Genomic DNA, 20,100 nt, shown 5'->3' on the forward strand with positions numbered 1-20,100 from the left:
GCCCCAGAATATATATTTGTTGTACCAACCTCCGAAACCTGCTGCGTGCATACTTGCCCTCTCCCTCCGAATGTGTTGGATAACGTCTTACAGGCGTGTAAAAAGCTAGTGACTCATGTCCCTGTTGTTTTAACTTGATTAAATTACTAATTTGTACATGTGTACAGGTCCGACCCTAAGGGGAGAACGGGCAAGAAGTTTTATGGGTATAAGGAGGCAAGATGGGCAGAGAGGTGATTTTTAGAAAATTTTCATTCGTTCTTGATGCAAGTAGGAGGGGAGACATTAGATCTGTGTAGGAGGACAAACTACATGTTGCCTCTGCGACGGAATTTGTCATGTCATTTATTGACTATGTCAACTTTAAAACATTTAAGTCGCCCCTTATTTATTCATTCTATCCCTGTTTTATTTTCTCTTCCGTATATTTTCTTTCTGAGTAATTACTTGTGAGTGAAAGAACTTAGCACTTTAAGACAGCTCTCCATTAATGTCATTAGTCAAATCCAGCTTTTAAAGAGATTAATTTTTAGTGCATAGTAATTAGGATAAGTTCCTTTTGACAAACTGTTTCACAAAATTGTTCATTTAGCGAAGTTGTTGATTAAACAGAATCGTGGAGTTGCCATACCATTGGTGTTTGTCAATACTTATTAAAGCTATTGACTATTTCAAGAAAATTAGAACTTGCTTGTATTAGGCACTAGTTCAAGCTCAAAGTTAGATTTTTTTTTAATAACAGTCACAAAAAAAATAAATAAACGAGAGCTAAGAGCTCCTATGGCACTTGCGACGAAGTCGGAAGAGCCAAGAGCTCATATGGCATGAGCTTTAGCAAAATTTTACGAATCAATAGATTGCTTTAAAAAGAAAATCAGAGGCTTAATTTCGGTCGGGATTAAAAATAAGAGCTCTGAGTCACGAGGTCCATCTAACTGTCAAAATCCATTAAGATCCGATCACCCACTCGTAAGTTAAAAATAACTCAATTTTTCCTCTCTCTTTAGCCCCCTGATGGTCGAATCAGGGAAAAAGACTTTATCAAGTCAATTTGTGTAGCTCCTTGGCACACCTACCAATTTTCATCGTCCTAGCACGTCCAGAAACACCAAATTCGCCAAAGCACTGAATCCCATCCCTTAACTCCCCCAAAGAGAGTGGATTCAGTCTGGTTACGTCAATCACGAATCTACAACATTTAAAAGCGTTTTCCAAGATTTCCAGTTTTCCCCTCCAACTCCCCCCAATGTCAACAGATCTGGTCGGGATTTGAATTAAAAGCTCTGAGACACGAGTTCCTTCTTAATATCAAATTTCATTAAGATTTGGTCACCCATTTTTAAGTTAAAAATACCTCAATTTTTCTAATTTTTCCAAATTAAAAACCCGCAGCTCCCCCAAAGAGAACTGATCCATTCCAATTATGTCAATCACTTATCTATGTAACTTGTAACTTGTGCTTATTCTTCTCATCATGTTTCATCCTGGTCTCTCCGCTCTAATCGTTTTCCAAGATTTTTGGTTCCCAAGATTTCTGGTTTCCCCCTCCAACTCCCTCCTATGCCACTGGATCTGGTCGGGATTTAGAATGAGAGTTCTAAAGCCCAAGAATCTTCTAAATATCAAATTCTGTTAAGATCTAATTACCCGTTGCTAAGTTACAAATACCTTATTTCTTCTTATTTTTCCGAATTACTCCCCTCCCCCCAACTCCACCAAAGAGATCGGATACAGTCCGGTTATGTCAGTTACTTATCCTGGACTTGTGCTTATTCTTCCCACCAAGTTTCATCCTGATCTCTCCGCTTTAAGGGTTTTCCAAGATTTCTGGTCTCCCCCACCCCAATGACACTGGATCCGGTTGGGATTTAAACTAAGAGATCTGAGCTACGAGGTCCTTCTAAATATGAAATTTCATAAAGATCCGATCATTTCTTCGTAAGTTTAAAATACCTCATTTTTTTAATGTTTTAGAATTTACCTTTCCCCCAACTCCCCTAAAGAGAGTGTATCCGTCCCGGTTATGTCAATCACGTATCTAGGACTTGTGGTTATTTTTCCCACCAAGTTTCATCCTGATCCCTCCACTCTAAGCGTTTTCCAAAATTTTGTGTTCCCCCCTCCAACTCCCCCAGTGTCATCGGATCTGATTGGGATTTAAAATAAGAGCTCTGACACACGATTTCCTTCTATACATCAAATTTCATTAAGATCTGATTACTCCTTCGGAAGTTAAAAATACCTCATTTTTTCTAATTTTTCAGATTAACCCTACCCCCCAACTCTCCCAAAGAAAGCGAATCCATTCTGGTTATGCCAATCATGTATCTAGAACTTGTGATTATTTTCCCACCAAGTTTCATTCCGATTCTTCGGCTCTAAGTGTTTTCCACGATTTTAGCCCCCCCCCAACTTCCCCCAATGTCACTGGATACGGTCGGGATTTAAAATAAGAGCTCTGAGATACGATATCCTTCGAAACATCAAATTTCAATAAGATCCGATCACTCCTTCATAAGTTAAAAATACCTCATTTTTCTAATTTTTCAGAATTAACCCTCCCGCCAACTCCCCCAAAGAGAGCGGATCCGTTCCGGTTATGTCAATCACGTATATATAACTAATAGTAGTATAACAATAATAATAAGTTTATTGTGCTAAAGGCCCTAGGGATATGACAATACAGAACAAAAAATAAAAGTTACTTTCAAATAATTGGCATCACATAAACAAAGAAAGAAGTAAACAAATAAACAAAGAAAGACACACTGATCACATAAATCTCCTCCTTTGATCCATTGCCAGCGTAAGAAATCGTCCTTAATTTTTAACACTTGCAAAACATTCATCACTCATTACACTCACCAACTATTTCTCATCAAACCTACTCTCTCCTTATACCTTTCATTTCGCAACTCACTAAATTCTTCGCACTTATACATCAGATGGCTCATAGTTATATATAGGTTATATATTAGCATATGAAAGATTTATATTTTAGTATATGCTGGGAGTTTCTACCAATTATATTATAAAGAGCGACATATAGCTCATAGTATCATAGCGAGAATCTACGGTGGCCACTGGTGAAAAAAAAAACCTCACTTTTCATCAATTTTTTCAAACAGTTTGTGGTAACGAACTGTTCTGCTAAAGGAATGAAAGGAGTAAGAGAAATAAACGAAGGGGAGTGCACCCAAAAAGTAAAACCTACCGACCAAGTTCTAAGTCCCACCAATATTCCACTAATATTGGCATCTTGTAACCATTGGAAAATTCCGCGTGTTCTGTCGTCTTGCCTACTTCTTTATTACTGTCAAAATCCTGGTTGCATTGGTTGCTAGCAACCTAGTATGAGACAATTACGACCAATACTAAGAAATAAAATAACCCCTAACCCCTAAAAATAGAATCGGACCAAAACAAAAAGTACACTTCTAGATCCGTTATATTCCAAATCAATATACAGGGATGTTACCATCCCTTGGTTTGAACAACAGGGAAAATTTATTGGCTTGAAAAACAAGAAAAGTGGCTGCAACCATGATATCGAAGTTATTATCGAAGTATGTCGAATATCGATATCGAAGCATCGAAGTTATTTTTGTTTCGTTTTGTTTTCTCAGCAGCTAGCGGGACAGCGAAACATCATCGCTCATTTCTAAGGGAATTGTTGCATCTAGTGCCTTTAAGTATTAAAACAAAATAGTTTTTAAATACTGTGTAAAGGGTCAGTATATGGATTATGTAACTTTTACGTGTGTCTTAGTTATAGAGATAGCTGACACTAGTGATGAACAAACCCCGGGGTATAATGACTAAAAGATAAGATAGCACAAGTATCTTCTGAAAAGTTGCTTTTTAGAGTATGGTGACATATGTCATTTACCTAGCTGCCGAATTCACTGATATTCATCTCTTATTATTCAAACTAAGAAACTTATATAAAGGATCTATAGTTCAATGTAAATGTAGTCATCAATGTTATGGCTATAAAGATTTGTGAAACTTAGTAAATCCGGGTTGCAGCGGTAGCTAGCAATCTAGCAAGACACGATCCCGTCCCACACTGAGAAATACAGTAGCCCATAATTCCTGAAAATGGCGTCAGATCGGAACACAAATATACTTCTAGAATTGCCCCACACTTAAAAAATACAGTAGCCTGTAACTCCTAAAAATGGTGTTAGATCGAAAGACAAAGTATACTATTAGAATCGCCGACCCTATATAGAACCCTATATAGAAGGTTCGAAACCCTTCTATAGGAAACTTACAGCTCCTTGACTTGAGTTACGAAGAAAATCCATTGGCTGGAAAAACATTAAAACTTGCCTGAACTATGATATTTTGCATCGACGGCATCTTTTTTCCTTTTTTTTCCACAGCTAGTTGGGCACTGGAACATCATAGACAACTTTTTAATGCTTATTTCAAAGGAAATTGATGTAGGCCTATTTAAAAACCTTTTGTAATTGACAAAAATAATTTTTAGAATATAATCAATTTTTTAACAAAAAACTGTATTTTCATGTATAAGATTGATGAATGACATCATAACCTTAGCTTGTGACCATATATGGCGTACAAGTAAATACAATATAATGATTTTAGCTGTAATGCTTAACATAATTAATACTTAAGAACGAACTCTAGCCCATAGTATTGTATTATTATATGAAAGATAGGTTATAGTTATTACATAAAGAATGTAGTTCATTATAAATGGTGTCAGTCAGGTTTAGCTTTTAAAGTTTAATTAAAGTTTTTGAAGTGAAAATTAATTGAAGTTTCGTTTAGACTTTAAATAGACAAATCTATAAAAAGTGTCTTTTACGAACTGGACCTGCGACCTTCGGAGCAGAATACCAACGCGGTATCCACTGCGCCATTCAGGCTTTCAAAGACACAATTTTAAAAGAATTTATTTTATGCTTAAATAATTATATTAAAATATTACCGTTAGAAAAACTAACGATTGCACATCTTAGACTTAGTTTATTACATAAAGCATCTGTATAGTCTGGGTTTCAGTGGTAGCCAGCAACCTATTAAGAGGCGATCATATCCAATACTAAGAAATGTAATTGCCCATAATTCCTGAAAATAGTGTCAGAAAAAAAGAAGAAGTACACTATAAAAACCGCCTTGTCTGAAACCACTGTACAAGAAATTTACTGTCTCTTGGCTTGAATAACGAGGAAAATAGTCTTGAAAAACAAGATAAGTTGTCTGAACTACGATATTCTGCATGTATGGCATCTTGTTTTTCGTTTCCTCCTCACATAGCTTGGAATTGGAACATCGTAGGGAGCTGTTTAATGGCTCATTTTCAAGGAAACTACCATATCTAGTGCCTTTTTTAATTTAAAAAATAACTTCTAAACTATAATAATTTTTTTACGAAAAACTGCATTTTTTCTATTGTACTGTAGTTGTTAATATCAGAGATTTATCACATCTACGTGCTTTTTTAATTAACAAAAAAATAAAATAAAATAAACATTTTTAAAAAGAACTGCATTCTCATATACTAGATAATGAATGTCGTGATAGTTTCATTAGAACCATATATGACGTAAATAGAAAAACTATATTTTGACGTTAGCTCTGACACATCGATATATTATGGTTTAATATAAACATTTACATAAAGGATCGATACAGATCGTTATAAACAGGGACTATATAAGTTTCATCGGACATAGCTGAAACTTATGAACCTATTAACAAGCCACGGGTCATAGTTACTAAAAGTTAAGACCATACAAGCATCTTTTGAAAAGTTACTTGTCTGAGATATAGCGCCATACTGAAAATCGTCTCTTACTATTCTGACTAAGAAATAGCCATAGGCTTATTCCTCTTTGTTATTATAAAAAGCACTTAGATAAAGTTATAAACATGATTCCATTTTTAAAATTATTTACATACTATGTCCAAGACAAGAATTTTTGTGTAGCCTTAATTTCAATCTCGTGATTGAATTATACCTCTGGAAGGTATTCATATTTCATCCATGAGTATAAACTTCTCGTGTGCGCAAATATGTTTTATTCTGCTATGTAACCTTTCAGGAATGGCCCTACAGCTAAAATTAGGGTACAAGAAAGTGTTATAAAGTACACACCCCCCTCTTTGTTCTTAAGATTCCCCCCCCCCCGCTTTTAAGATTCAATGGATATAGGGTAACATTTGTTTCTGTTTGTTAGGTCCTGTCTTATCATGTGAAATATAATTACATACTTTATTCACAAAATGCTATAGCTATGGCTCCGTTTTGTGTAGTAGTCAAATATTCTATAATGATATTCCGTAATAGAGGAAACCAACGTCTGAAAACTAGCAATAGGCACAATTTTGTACTTGTATTTTTGTTATTATTCTAAAAAATTAAGAATCGAGCGTTTAAGCCAATTTGTTCTCAGGTATAGTAAAAAAAAGTAGTTACTACTAGGCCATTTGTTTCTCCTGGGCATTCCATAGATGGTTCGTGAGAGTTCATGTAACCGACGGGTTCTGGTCACCATCGGGCCTTGTCCTGAGTTGTTTACCATAATGCTTAATAAAGTCAAAGAAGACACGGCATAACCAATATACTGTTTTTGTTTAGATTTTTATATTGTTTATACTATATCCCGTGATAATTTTTTTTATTCAAGTGATTAGTAGTTTGCCCACTTTCGTTCTCAGGAGATAAATCAGTGTGTTTAAAAAAAACGATAATAAAAAATATTTTTTTGGGGTGAAACCGGAAAAAATCTATAAAAAAAAATAGTGAAATGTTATTTCGTACAAAATAGTTTACACAGAAAGCAAAATATCAAATATTTTCTTCTAGATACGACATGGACCGGCTTGTCGAAGATTTAATTAGAGAATCAATGGAACGTGGTGAATTCACTAATATCAAGGGAACTGGGAAGCCTCTTAAAGAAAGGACATCTTATCCCTATGTTGATGAGGTTACGAGAAAGATCAATGAGGTAATAATTAGTGCAATTACTTGAGTTTGTGAGGAATATTTTATTTAGCCTAATGGTGAAAGGGGAGATCTACAATGCTTCCTTTAATGAAGGTGTTAGAGCTATACTCTTTTCCGGTTTAAAAGCAATTTATAAACGCGTAAAATTATTTCTTATCACTAAATACAGAAAAAACATGAAAATGATCCCATAAATCATTTAATAGTACCATCTTTTTCCATCAAATTAATAGACAAGAACTTATTTATCAGCGATGCCGTAGTCATTGTTACACGTGTCGGAATGCAAGCTGTTGATAAGATTCCAGCTTTTGGCTGAGCTGAGAGAAAATTCATCAAAGAATGAGAAAAAGCAGAATATTTAAAACAAAAAGCAACAAGCTATTTTGGCAAGCTCGAAATTTGAAGAAAATTTGGGATTTCTATTAGTTTTGCAGGGGAAATGAATTCAAAAGTTTAAATCTTTCTAACATTTCTCTTGCACTCTCCTTAGTCTTATTCTAGTTTGTTTTACCTTCCTTCATTATTCCTTCACTTTTCGCTTTAAATACATGAAATTTTGCTCTATATTTGAAAATTAGGAGGGATTTAGGTCAAAAAATTCCAGATACTGTTCAAAATAGAGGGTGTCACTATTTTTATTGTGTAATTATATTTCATAACTAGCTGTTGGGGTGGCGCTTCGCGCCACCCCAACACCTAGTTGGTGGGGGCGCTTCGCGCCCCCCCAAGCCCCCCCGCGCGCGTAAGTCGTTACGCGCCATAATAGTTACGCGCCATTGTAGTTGTGTCCCTATGTCCCACCTGTGAATATACGATCCACAGATCCACAGACAACTTATTTTTATATATATAGATAGTTTTTTTTTTTTACTTATGTCCTGGTCGTCATTTATACTCCCTGTGTCCCGGTGCTTTGTTGATTGCTAATCGAACATTCCTTTTGTCCTGGTCGCTTTCTCTTTGAGTGTCGTCATTTATTAGTTTTTTCCTTTTTTTTTTAGTTTTTTATTGGTTTTTACCTTTATTTTAGCTTATTTTTCAGTTTTTTCCTTTTTTTTAGTTTTTTTTTATTTTTTATTTTTTTTTAGTTTTTCACCTTTTTTTAGTTTTTTTAGTTTTTTTAGTTTTTTAGCTTTTTTACTTTTTTTATTAGTTTTTAGTTTTTTTTTGTAGTTTTTGCCTTTTTTTAGTTTTTTCAGTTTTTTTTTTAGTTTTTTATTGGTTTTTACCTTTATAGTTTTTTTAGTTTTTTAGCTTTTTTATTTTTTTTATTAGTTTTTAGTTTTTTTTGTAGTTTTTGCCTTTTTTTAGTTTTTTCAGTTTTGACGTCACCTAATCCAGTTTTTTCAGGTGACGTCACCTGACACATCCATCCATCCATCCACAGACAGACAGACAACTTATTTTTATATATATAGATTATGTATGTTATGTTTAAATTATTTTATAAAATTGTATATTATATTACATTATATATGCATACATTGCATTACATTTATCAGTTATATATATATATATATATATATATATATATATATATATATATATATATATATATATATATATATATATATATATATATATATATATATATATATATATATATAATGAAAAAAGAAATCACCAATGCAACAGCACAAACACAAAAAAAGGCAGAAGGAGAAAAGGAAGACTGTTTTCCTACATTAGTGATTAATAAAGATCAGTACTTGAATGAGGCCTTAACCCTACTAAACTTTTCTTAACTTCATCAATATTTTTGATATTATAGCTGATGGTCTTCGATAACCTTAAGTAGCAGAAATTGTCCATATTTCTAAAGGAGTTTAAAAAAAAGTAGAAACCCCGAAGTCAACTTCTGTATTATTTTGGCCTAGAGACAAGACAGTATTTTAAAATAAGTGTGTACAGGGATGGAAGGCACAGTTCAAGCTGAGACTTTGGTTAAATTTGGGAACTCAACCGCAGAGAAACAGAGTTTACATGTAGAAATATTGCGACTTAAAAATTGTTCGCTGTTTTTTTTACTGGCTTAAGCTTTCATACTAAAGAGCCAATCACTGTTTGTGTTCTTTCTACTGGCTTAAGATTACTGGCTCAGGTGACTGGCTTTTCCCAAGAATCAACCAATGGAACAGAACCGCATTTTTAAACACAGAACTACGGGTAATCCCTCGTATAAGACAGTGAATCCCCTTTTTCTCTTCGATTTAACTGTGATTTCTTCACTAATTTGAACTTGGTTAAAATCTTTCTCGCGCAATATCTCGACTGGACATGGATTTTGGGTATTGTGTAAAATCCTTCAACACGGATGTTCTGACATTAAATGTTTGTTTCATTTTAAGAAGTAATTATTTGTGTGATGTCAAATATGGGTACAGATTAAAAAATAGTTTAACGTTGAATAATAGCTTTCACGAGGCTTAACATGAAAACAGATTGTAAATTAGAATTTCTAAATAGCTCTTGACACGCGCACAGATCGTTTGTGTGTGCGTGTGTGGTGGGTGGGTTGGGGTGGTTTGATTAGTGCCAAAAAGCCGAGTTGTGAGGATATTCAAATAAATTAAAGGAAAAAGTGTAAACTATTTGATATTGGGAAAGGGGCACAGGTACTCATGTACTTCATCATTTTTTAAGATATTCTGTAATCTCTTTTGCTATAGTAAGTTCTTTATTCTGTATTGTGTCAGAAGGGCAATACCTCTACAAGATAAATTATCCTTAAATGTTGAACCATGGCCCAAAAAATAAGCATATGATTGAGTTTTTGTGGAAAGATTAAATCTAGCTATAAAACAGTTTTTCTTATATTTCATACTCACAAAAGCACAAGGGAAATAGCTGGGGGGGGGTGATGGTGGTGTAAGAATAAGAGGCAGCCATCTAGTTCTACCGCAACAGACAATGCAACCAACTAGGGACAAGACGAAATAAGTTGTAATGTGTTGTGATCAACACATCCTTAAAGTCAGGAACGCATCCTGTCATCCCTTCACTAATACAAACTTGGCTCGAGGATTGCTTATACATCAAATAGATTAGTTTTTTTTCTTTTATGGGTTTCTACTCTTAGTTAGGGTTTTTCTAGATAGTTTTGTTCAAGTTAGTTTTTATCTTTTATAGTTTATATATTTTTTTGAGAACCGAAGATTGCTTAGCCAAGGCCTTTGCCAAAATATTTGCTTTAATTTGACAACTCACTTGCTGAAAAAAAAATTTTCTACTTTTTTCGTTTATTCCTGCTTTCGCATTATCTCAATTTGATTGATGGACAGTTCAGGCACCCATACTAACACATGCTATGCTTTCTTTTGTATTATAGTTTCTCTATTTTGGTTTTCGGCACAAAGCCAGTGTTAGTGTGGGATGAGTAATCCTACTTATCGAGTATCTATTCGCCATTTTTGAGGATTTTGCTAAATTCTTATGGTGAATTTCTTGAATTCTGAGTATGCTGAGTTCTCTAATTTGGAATTTTTATTCAATATTAGGTCTTTTATATACTTATTGTCGTTCTAAGTATCTTCCACCCTTCGAATTCACCTTCAACCGTGCCTCTTGTGACTGTTAGCCAACGTTAGCTTTAAATATCGTTGTCCACAAAAATTGTGGATCTAATATGTCCATAATTTATATGAAATTGGTTTCTTGTTCATGTGGAGACTTGTCCTGTGTTCTAGATCTTAAATAAAAAAAATGTTTGTGAAAATTACAGAGTAGTGGTGAATAATTTGGCCTCATTTTGGTTTATACGGCCTCGTTTTGACATAAATTATTTATCGGGAAACAATTACCAGACCCCTAACTAAAGTGAATTTCACTTCAAGAAATTCTCCTGCTATCTAGTCTCTCATTGGAAACAGTAAGGTGATTTTATGTTATGATATGTATAGCTGAAATTAATCATATTAAGTGGATACTTTCATCGTCTCTTCTAAAAGCTTAAATAATGTCAAGTCACGTGGTGATTTTCAAATTTATGAGCGTCATCTTTTTTTTCTATGGTTGATAGTCTCGCAAAAGGCACTCAAGACAGCAATTTTAAGCTAATTTTTTCTCTATGTATGCTGCTAACATTATGCCGATTGGAAGATGCATTTATTTGTGCCTCGCCGCAAAATTTTAAAGATACATGCGTTAAGAGTAATGGGCCCTCCCTTGATTAACAGATCGTGACAATTAAAAAGTATCTTTTAGTGATAGTTGCTTTATTTATACAAACGTATTTTATAGATATTGATTGACAACGGTTTTACCCCGCCTTGGGTCTCCTTACATAGGGAAATTAGAGAAGAGATTTCGGATATAAGGAAGCGTCTTGAGTTTAAGCGTCAACAGGTCGGTGATCTTCCATTAACAGAAGAGGAAAATCAACAGTGGGAGAAGTTCAAAGAGCTCTTGGATGAAGACGTCAAACGTTTAAATAAAAAAATTAATGACTATAATTTAGTGGTGCCATCTTTACATAAACAAATGCTGCATTTTAAGTTACAAAAGGTGGCTGAGAGAGTTTTAGTAGAAGGGAGAACTAAACTTGATGTAGCGGAAGAGAAACGCGAATGTAGAGAAAAAAAATGTGAAGAATCAGAATACGGACTTATAAGTGCTTTTAAAGAAGTCTTTTTAGGAAAATTTAGCTAGTTTTACAAATTAAGCAAAGCATAAAGAGAAAATTGAATGAAGGTAAGTTGATACAGTAGAGGTATAAAGAGAGGAGAGCGCTAAAAGTATTACAAAAGATTTTAAACTGGAAAAAAGAAGAAAAGTAACGAGATTAGTGAAAATCATAATATGGTTAAGCGAAATATGGCATTATTAGTGTCTTCAAAGAAAGTAAATATAGTAAAAAGAGTATTTGGTAATCTAACATAGCTCAATATAAATTCAATACTATTGGTGCTGTTGACAGTGCAATAGTAATCAGCTAAGTTAGTGGAACCAAAAAAAAAATAATCAGGGAACCAGCGTGAAAAGAGATAAAACAGAGTTTTGTTTTTGAAAGAAACATGGAAACTCAATGAAACGAATTTTCGGTGAACTTGAATTTCGGTTAACTTGAACCGAATTTCGGTTCAAAATAACTTAACTGAATTTTGGTTAACTTGATTGGGTTAGGAATTACCAGTTGTGCCACTCAAAATCTTGTTTTCCCATTTAAACCAAGAAAATTCAAAAGAGTTTTTGGTGATCGAACTTAGTTCAGTAGGAATTAAAAACTACTGGTGCTGTTGATAGTACAACAGTGATCAGCTGAAATAAAGAGCTAGAAAGTTAATATTCGATAAAATGTAAAAAAAAAATATCCATGAAAGCGCGAACAAAAAGTTCATGAATAAACAGTATGAAAAAAGATAAAACAGATGTTAAAACTAGAAACTTAGTGAAAAGTATTTTCGGCGGTTTAACTTGAGAGCGATAGGAATTAAATACCAGTAGTGTCACTGGCAGTTCTGTGTTTCCCAGCTGAACCAAGAAAATTCGAAAAAGCTTAAATTAAATAAAGGTTGGACAAATTTAAGTTTAATTTCTAAAACCAATTAAATTTCTAAAAGCAATTATATTAAAATTAATATATAATCAATTTTTCGATAATTTTCATTACATTTAATTAATTAACGTAATTAATACTCTTTACTTTAATTCGGATATTGCTTTAATTTTGGATTAGATTTATTTAGATTTTGATTTAAATTCCAAAAGTAAACGGAAAAAGTATAGAAAAGCAAGAGTTCAGGCAAAGAAATTGTAACAAAGTAAAGTAAACCCAAAAAAGCGTAAATTATAATAAATACATATGGATCCCTTTTTGGAAAAGTGTATCTTTTATTATCAGTCCAGTGCTAAGCAAAGGGGTTTTTATTTAGTTTTTGATACTTATTTTACGATTTTCCCATGTGACGCAAGATGGTGACAGTTGTTGTGTTTTCCTTTTTTAAAAGACTAACCGGTATTTTAGCATTTTTCATAAATTACATTTCCGAAAATTTAAACTGTGTAAGAAATAAATAGGGAGAACAGAAAAAGTAAAGAAAAAGGGATAAATGTACAGGACAAAGAATTGTGAGGGATTACGAAAAGGAGATTGAGCTAGTCATGGAAGAATAAAGAGTAAATGAATAAAGAAGGAAAAAGGATAGGCGAATTTTTAATGAAAAAGTATAAATAATAGGAGTACATGCTTATTAGTGTTTTCAAAAAAACTCTTCAGGAAAATTTAGCTTGTAGTGAAAACATAAATAGAAAAATGAATCACGAAAAAGGGTTATTATGGTGCCTTTTACTGTTAACAGGAACGAAGATCCCTGGTGAAGGGAATTCAGTAAGCAATGAAATTATAAAGTGAAATTCGAATAAATAAAAAAAAGGATTATTAATGAAAGTTTATAAATAATGGAAATATGTTCTTATTAGTGTTTTCTAAGAAATTCTCAGGAAAATTAGCTTATAACTGAAGGAAAGTTATTAAAAAAAGAACGATAAGTGAATTGTTTAAGATGTGACAGGAAGAATGGAGAGCAATAAATGGACATTAAGACATACTGGAATTTTCAAAGACATCTTCAGGAAGATTTAGATAATTTGCAGTGTGATATGTAAAATAATGGTGTTATTTATTTAGTTGGCTCAACGCCAGATTCTATTTTGCTAAATAAAAAAAAATAACCTAAAAAGAGTCTGATTGTAATAATGTTTATGATTGTGATTAAACGTTTGAACGATATCTTGAGCAGACGAATTTCTCTACCTCGGCTCCAAAAATAACCATTATTAACCAAATTTTAACCAAACTATTATTAACCAAAAATTAACAAAAATTAACCAAATTAAAAAAAATTAACCAATATTAACCAAAAATAATCAGCAAAGAAAAGATTTCTTACAATATAAGTGTCGCTGAATATTTAACAACTAATAAAATGTGTTTCATGTGCATGAAATACGGCACAATAAATTTGGAAATTTTAATTCAGTTTAACAACCATCCATAGGCAAAAGTACTCGAAGTATGTACGAGGGAGAAAGAGAAGGAGGGAGGGGTATTAAGACCTTGTACTGATTAAGACTTAATACTCCATCTGGAGTGTTCGTAATATATGCCGCATTTCCCTATATTACATATTAATTTAATTTTTTTATTTTTTTCAAATTCAGCCCCTTTCCCAAAAGGCCTCACCTTAAAAACTCCCACCTACCCACATGAAGTACACATGTGCTCGTTTCATTAGTACTGTGAACGATTCAGGTATCGCGTGTGCCGTGGAAAACCCTTAATAGTATTTGAATTTAATGGATAAGCAGCATTTAGCAACCTAATTTTCAAAGAATTTTTTTTGTAGTCATTGGAATTGAATCTTCTCGACTCAATCTAATGGGCCCATCTCATATATTCGGACTCTTGCAACGCAGGGGAGTATATGTAAGGTTTTGGAGGTATTTTCAAAATTGGTTGTATCTCAGGTATGGACAAAATCATATGTGGCTGATTACTCATATGTGGCGGAATAATGGGGGCTGATGTGTGGATGTGATTCCTAAGGATAGTCTTAAATAACTATTTGACCAACCATATACCATAGGCAGCGCAATAGCACTGCCTAGGTAAAGAACGATATTTGCGCAATGTTTTTTTTTGTTCTGACCAGGGCACTTCATATATTAGGAGTTGCCGTAGGAACTACGAAAAGGGCTAATTCAATTGTAAATTGAAAGTGCTAGGGCTCTTTTTAACTGTCAAAATTATTGGAGATATTTTTTTCTTTAAAGTGCAAATTATGTTCTGGCCTTGAGAAGGCGTAGGGGTTATGAGCCCTAATTATGTTAATTTCTGTTTCTTTTTAGTTTGAATCGGTTATTTATTGTAATTTCTGTTCGTTTAGGGTTTCACCTATTTATTGATGCTGATTTGAGGTAGTTTTACGCTTAACAGATTATTTGATTCTATTTTGGCCCATTTTTGGTTAAATAAGTTCTTCACTTTTCCTTGAAAACTTATTTCGTGGAAAACCTTTTTTTAATTAATCAAATAATAACCTCTTCGATCTCAGGTTTCGGACTTTGATGCAAAGAAGTCCAAGTTAGTTAGGTCCAAAGATGAAAGAAATATGTTTAACGGATGCAAAACAATAAGTTGCTAATCATTTTACTTTCGGCCACTAATCTGAGGCTAAACGAAAAGCAGGACGTCCTTGTGTGGTCTGGAGATTGGTTATAAGGTACTTTGGGGGAATTAGAGTTTCATGGGGATGAATATGAATGAAGCTTTGAATAAATTAGGTTGGAGAAGGCTTTGCTACTGCCATGACTTTGGGCCGCTTGGTGCTGTGATCGATTGTTGGCAATAGTAAAAGTAGTCTTTTTTTAGTCTTATTTAATTAATTTTTATTATTTTTTTTAATTACTTTTGATTTTACTAATTCTAAATCTTAATTTGATTGAAATCTTATATTTTAGTTTTATTTAATTAGTGTGATAGTCCTATTTAATTAGAAATAGTGGAACTAGTCCTCTAGTTTTAGGTACTAAGACATTTCGTCTTCAAACCAGCCTGACTCCCTAATTTTTATTGATTTTTAAACGCAGCTGTGCAAATATACCTAGTGATCAAATACTTGATAAAAGATTGGCAGGAGCACTAGAAATCTGTAGCAAAAATGTTAGTGGCGAACTTTGATCCCCGAGTCCCACAATATTAGCTGTTTGTTCTAAAAACTACCCACAGTTTGTCGTTCTTGTATCAACAGTTGTGTGGTATGAATATTCTAGTCATATAATTTACCCTTTTTTGAAGCTGCCAGGTCTATGAGTTGTGTAACGTACTATATACGTAGTTTTACCTTAGGGTCGCTCATTAATTCATATTGCCTTAATCAAGACTGGTACTTGTATGGCGTCGAAGCAGGTTGACGCTTGATTGCAGTTCCCTTGCCTACGATGTTTCGTAAAATCGCTAAGTGTAAAAATCGTGTAAAAATCGCTAAGTGTAAAAATCGTGTAAAAATTGCTAAGTGTAAAAATCGTGTAAAAATCGCTAAGTGTAAAAATCGTGTAAAAATCGCTAAGTGTAAAAATCGTGTCAAAATCGCTAAGTGTAAAAATCGCTAAGTGTAAAAATAGTGTAAAAATCGCTAAATGTAAAAATCGTGTAAAAATCGCTAAGTGTGTCTATTGTTCTAGGGCTGATAGCCACGATTAGTCACTTGGGAATGTGGGGTTCAACTCGTGCACCGGCAGCATGTAATAGCATGTATTTTCATGCATGTATTTCATGTGAATAATTCAGTGTGAATTATTATCATCATGATGAATTATTCATCATGTGAATAATTCAGCTCAAGTAAATCATCCACTTTGTAAAAGGCTTGTAGAAAGAGAATGAAAACAATTGCAGAAGGAAACTTTTCGGCAGGAAATACTTGTAGTGGACAAGGCCACTGATTTGTAATACTTTTTCTAAAGGTAAGTTCGGACAACCAGTATTCCTATGAGACTTTCCTGAAAGGGTAAACGTATTTTCTACTTGGAATTTTTTCAAGAAACCCTATGTAGTTGATAAGGAAACTCTATGGGATTCTTAGAGCGGTTTGCGTTTAAAGGGCTTCAAAGGGGTCTTATGATATTTTTCAGTTTAAGCTAGTTATTTGGCTTTCAATCAAGTAAAAACGCCCGTATTGGTTTTCGGAAGGTTTAAGGGGTGGTAGTATCACCCTTATTTTGGTAGAAATTTCTTTATACCCTTATTTTTACCATCGTCTTCTTTTTAAAATACATTTTAATAAGATTGTGTATTTTTCATCTTTTTTTTTCAGTTACATTCTTCGTAGTTTTGTCGGGATTTGGCAATTTCTTCTGGTTATAAATTTCCTGGTTATAACGTTTAGATTCTATTTAATTACTGTTATTATTTTTTAGCCTCAAAGGGAACGAGTAATGTGCTACAATTTTCCTATAATTCAGTTTTATTCTTTTAAGAAAAAGTAAAGGGAAGGGGATGTATGTGAAGAAACATGTCCGAGGAGCTTTGTCGTGGCCTTATCGGCCCTGATTTCGATAGTTAATATTTCAGTAAATCCATCTACCATGCCAACTTATGTATGCTCTATTGTTATGGTTATTTACTATGACTGATCTGGACGTCTTGTCATTAAAATTGTCATAAATATGTTTTCTGTCTCTTGTTAGTGTTTGCGCAAAATAAGTGAAAGTTTGTATGTGCGTAACTTTCCCCAAAAAAATATTTCAGAATAGAAGTTTTTGTGTAATAGCTGGTACATGTACCTCTAAGGTTTGACACGCTCCAGTAGGAAGAGGTTTAAAGTTTTGCTCATATTGCATTTCTCCCTAGGTTTTAATTAATGGTTGATTATAGTTAGCGTAACCTCCCTCCTCTTTTGCAAACTTATGTATGCTCTGTTGTTATGGTTATTTACTAGGATTCATCTGAACGTCTTGTCATTAACATTGTCGTATAACAAACCCTAATATGAATCCCTAAATTAATTATCAATAAAATAAACAACAGCAAAACATTAATAAAGACAATAATCACTTTCCTTGGTAAAGCCGCCTAATGTTTATTCATTTTACGATGAAAATGTTGATTTCCTTTGCGTTAGGTATGGCTAACAAAGCTCGAAAATTGGTAGCATAAATGAGAAACTGACGCTTTTTGTCATTCGTGAGCAATTAAATTCTCCTTTATATACTATCTCAAAAAAGTAGTCATTATCATGCTATGATTCGTTCTTGTTTTGTAGAAGGAACTACTATCCTTGAATAAGAAGGAAGAAGTAGAAAAAAGTATTTATTTTTCTCACAGAAGAAACTGAAGGATTAATTTAGTTGTCAATTGCAATTCTTAGAGTCCCGTTCTTTGCTAGACTGTGTAGTATCAAGAGACTTTGAGGCATTTGCAGCAGATAATAAAATATTGGCAATATCTTCGTTGAGATGTATTCCTGTATTATTTCGAAATGTGTAAAATTCTAAAATAATCGTTTTTACCCTTGGAGATTGTAAATAGATGGGGAGATTTGGAAACAAGTAATTATTTGGGCTGAAAAACTCGCGGCAAAATCAAAGTCTGTCTGAACCTTACGAAGCAATTTTTTGTTTTGTTTTTACTTAAAGTAAGAACTGAAAGCTTTCCAAAATAAATTCTTACCTTATTTTTGTGACGCGATTTTTTATATAACCTAAATGACAATTCTGAAAAAAAATTACCGCCAGGATCCAGAAATCTTATTTGGAATTAATGTTAATATATTCAGGTCATTTTTAATTTTTCCATTTGTCTTGAAATAACATGTTTTTAGTTGTATTTTCCTTTTCTGAAGGACTATTATTAAATTGAGAGTTCATAGAGCAGATTTGAATTAATGTTTGCTTTAAGTATACTCTGTTAAAGTGATTTACAGCCCCCGTATGAATCACAGTTTCTTTTTATTATTGCTCGTTAAGCATCGTAAAGGTTACTTATAAGAAAAATAACGCTATGATTGTTGCAAATGGCTGAATGTAAATTACCAGACTAATCATCGATAGCACAGTAAAGCTCCTTAAGTAAAGAGTTATTTGGGCACAATATATTATTTTTTTTTTGTTCTGACCAAGACCCTTCGTATAGAAGGAGTTGTCATAGAAACTTCAAAAGAGGCTCATTCAATTGGAAATGGAAAGTTCTAGTACTCTGTTTAAGAGTTAATAGCGACTGGAGGGTAGCCAGTCCCCCATGCGCTTAATTCCCCCAAACACATCAAAGGAAAATTTTATGATAGCCATTTTGTTAAGCATAGTTGAATAGGTCCCCTCCAAAAAAAATCCTCAAGGCAAGGGCTATAACTTATACTAGTTGCTGATTATTGACACAAAAGGTTTTTAGGGAAGGGGTGGTTGAGAATGCTTGAAGGGGAACATATATTGACCAAAAAGTAATATGTGAATGCTACTGCTAACAATACTATGACAGCTACTTTTACTGCTAATACTACTTCTACTGCTATTAAACTGCTCGTCAAAAGGGGGGTCAAAAGGGGGGTCAAAAGGCATATCAACAATATTTTTGGAACGGCTGAACGTATCAAAGTGAAAGTTCTGGCGTATCATTAGGAGAATGTTCAACTGATCAAAAGGTAACATGTACATGCACATGCTACTACTGCTATTGATACTGCTGCTAGTACTGTTAATGCTAATACAACACTACTACTGTTATCACTTCTCCTACTACCACTATGATACTAATACTATTAAAGCTAAGTCTATGAAGTTGAAAATTTGAGAGAATTTGAACAACATCAAAAAGTACTATGTGCATGTAGATTGTCAAAAGCGTTGATCTCCAGAATGGATTTGTGTGTTAAGTTGGAACTTTCAGAGAATGCTTAAAGGGGAAGATCAATTGACCAAAAGTAATATGTGTACGTTACTACTAATACTACTACTATGGCAACTACTACTTCTATTATACCTACTTGTAAGATTAAGATGAAAATTTAGAACTATATGAATATACAGGTTATCAAAAGGACATATCGGCAATGTCATAACAATGGCTAATAATATTAAATTGAAACTTTCAGGACTTGATGAGAGGGATGTTCAACTGACCAAAAAGGCAATATGTTAATGCTACTGTGGCTAATAGTACTAGTGCTATTACTACGAAATTAACCAAAACACGTCGTCTGTATAGAGGCTGTCAAAAGGGTGTACCAACAATATCTCAGGAACAGTTTGGTGTGTGAAGTTTCAACTTCCCTTGGTGGGGGATGTTGAACTAACCAAAAGGCAGTATTTACATCCTAATGCTACTGCTTCTACTCATACTGCTACTAAAGATAAGGCCACTTGTATTAATTCTACTGCTATTACTATTACCATTAGTACTACTATTACTGCTACTAAAGCTAAGGTTGTTAAGACGAAACATTTGGGGAATATCTAAATTATATTGAACTAAATCGAAACACATTATGCCCACGGAGGTTGTCAAGAGAAAGTATCAGTGATTCTTAAGGAACGGTTGATGGTATTCAGATGAAATTTTCAGCGTGTGTTGAAGAGGACGCTGAAGAACAAAAAAAATTGCTATACACACACTGCTACTA

At 33.5% G+C, this 20,100-nt stretch overlaps 1 protein-coding gene across 1 annotated transcript in view; it reads left to right on the plus strand.

The window, feature by feature from the left end:
• LOC136026954 (dnaJ homolog subfamily C member 28-like) overlaps positions 1–13,715 on the plus strand; it is a 46,613-nt gene extending 32,898 nt beyond the window's left edge. Inside the window, exons 5-6 of the mRNA XM_065703813.1 lie at positions 6,842–6,986; positions 11,228–13,715. Of these exons, the coding sequence (XP_065559885.1) occupies positions 6,842–6,986; positions 11,228–11,635 (553 nt within the window). The 3' untranslated portion in view covers positions 11,636–13,715. The remainder of the gene's footprint in view (positions 1–6,841; positions 6,987–11,227) is intronic.
• The last annotated feature ends 6,385 nt before the right edge of the window (positions 13,716–20,100 follow it).

Source organism: Artemia franciscana, chromosome 5 (assembly GCF_032884065.1).
Source record: "Artemia franciscana chromosome 5, ASM3288406v1, whole genome shotgun sequence".
NCBI classification, from domain to species: Eukaryota; Metazoa; Arthropoda; class Branchiopoda; order Anostraca; family Artemiidae; genus Artemia; species Artemia franciscana.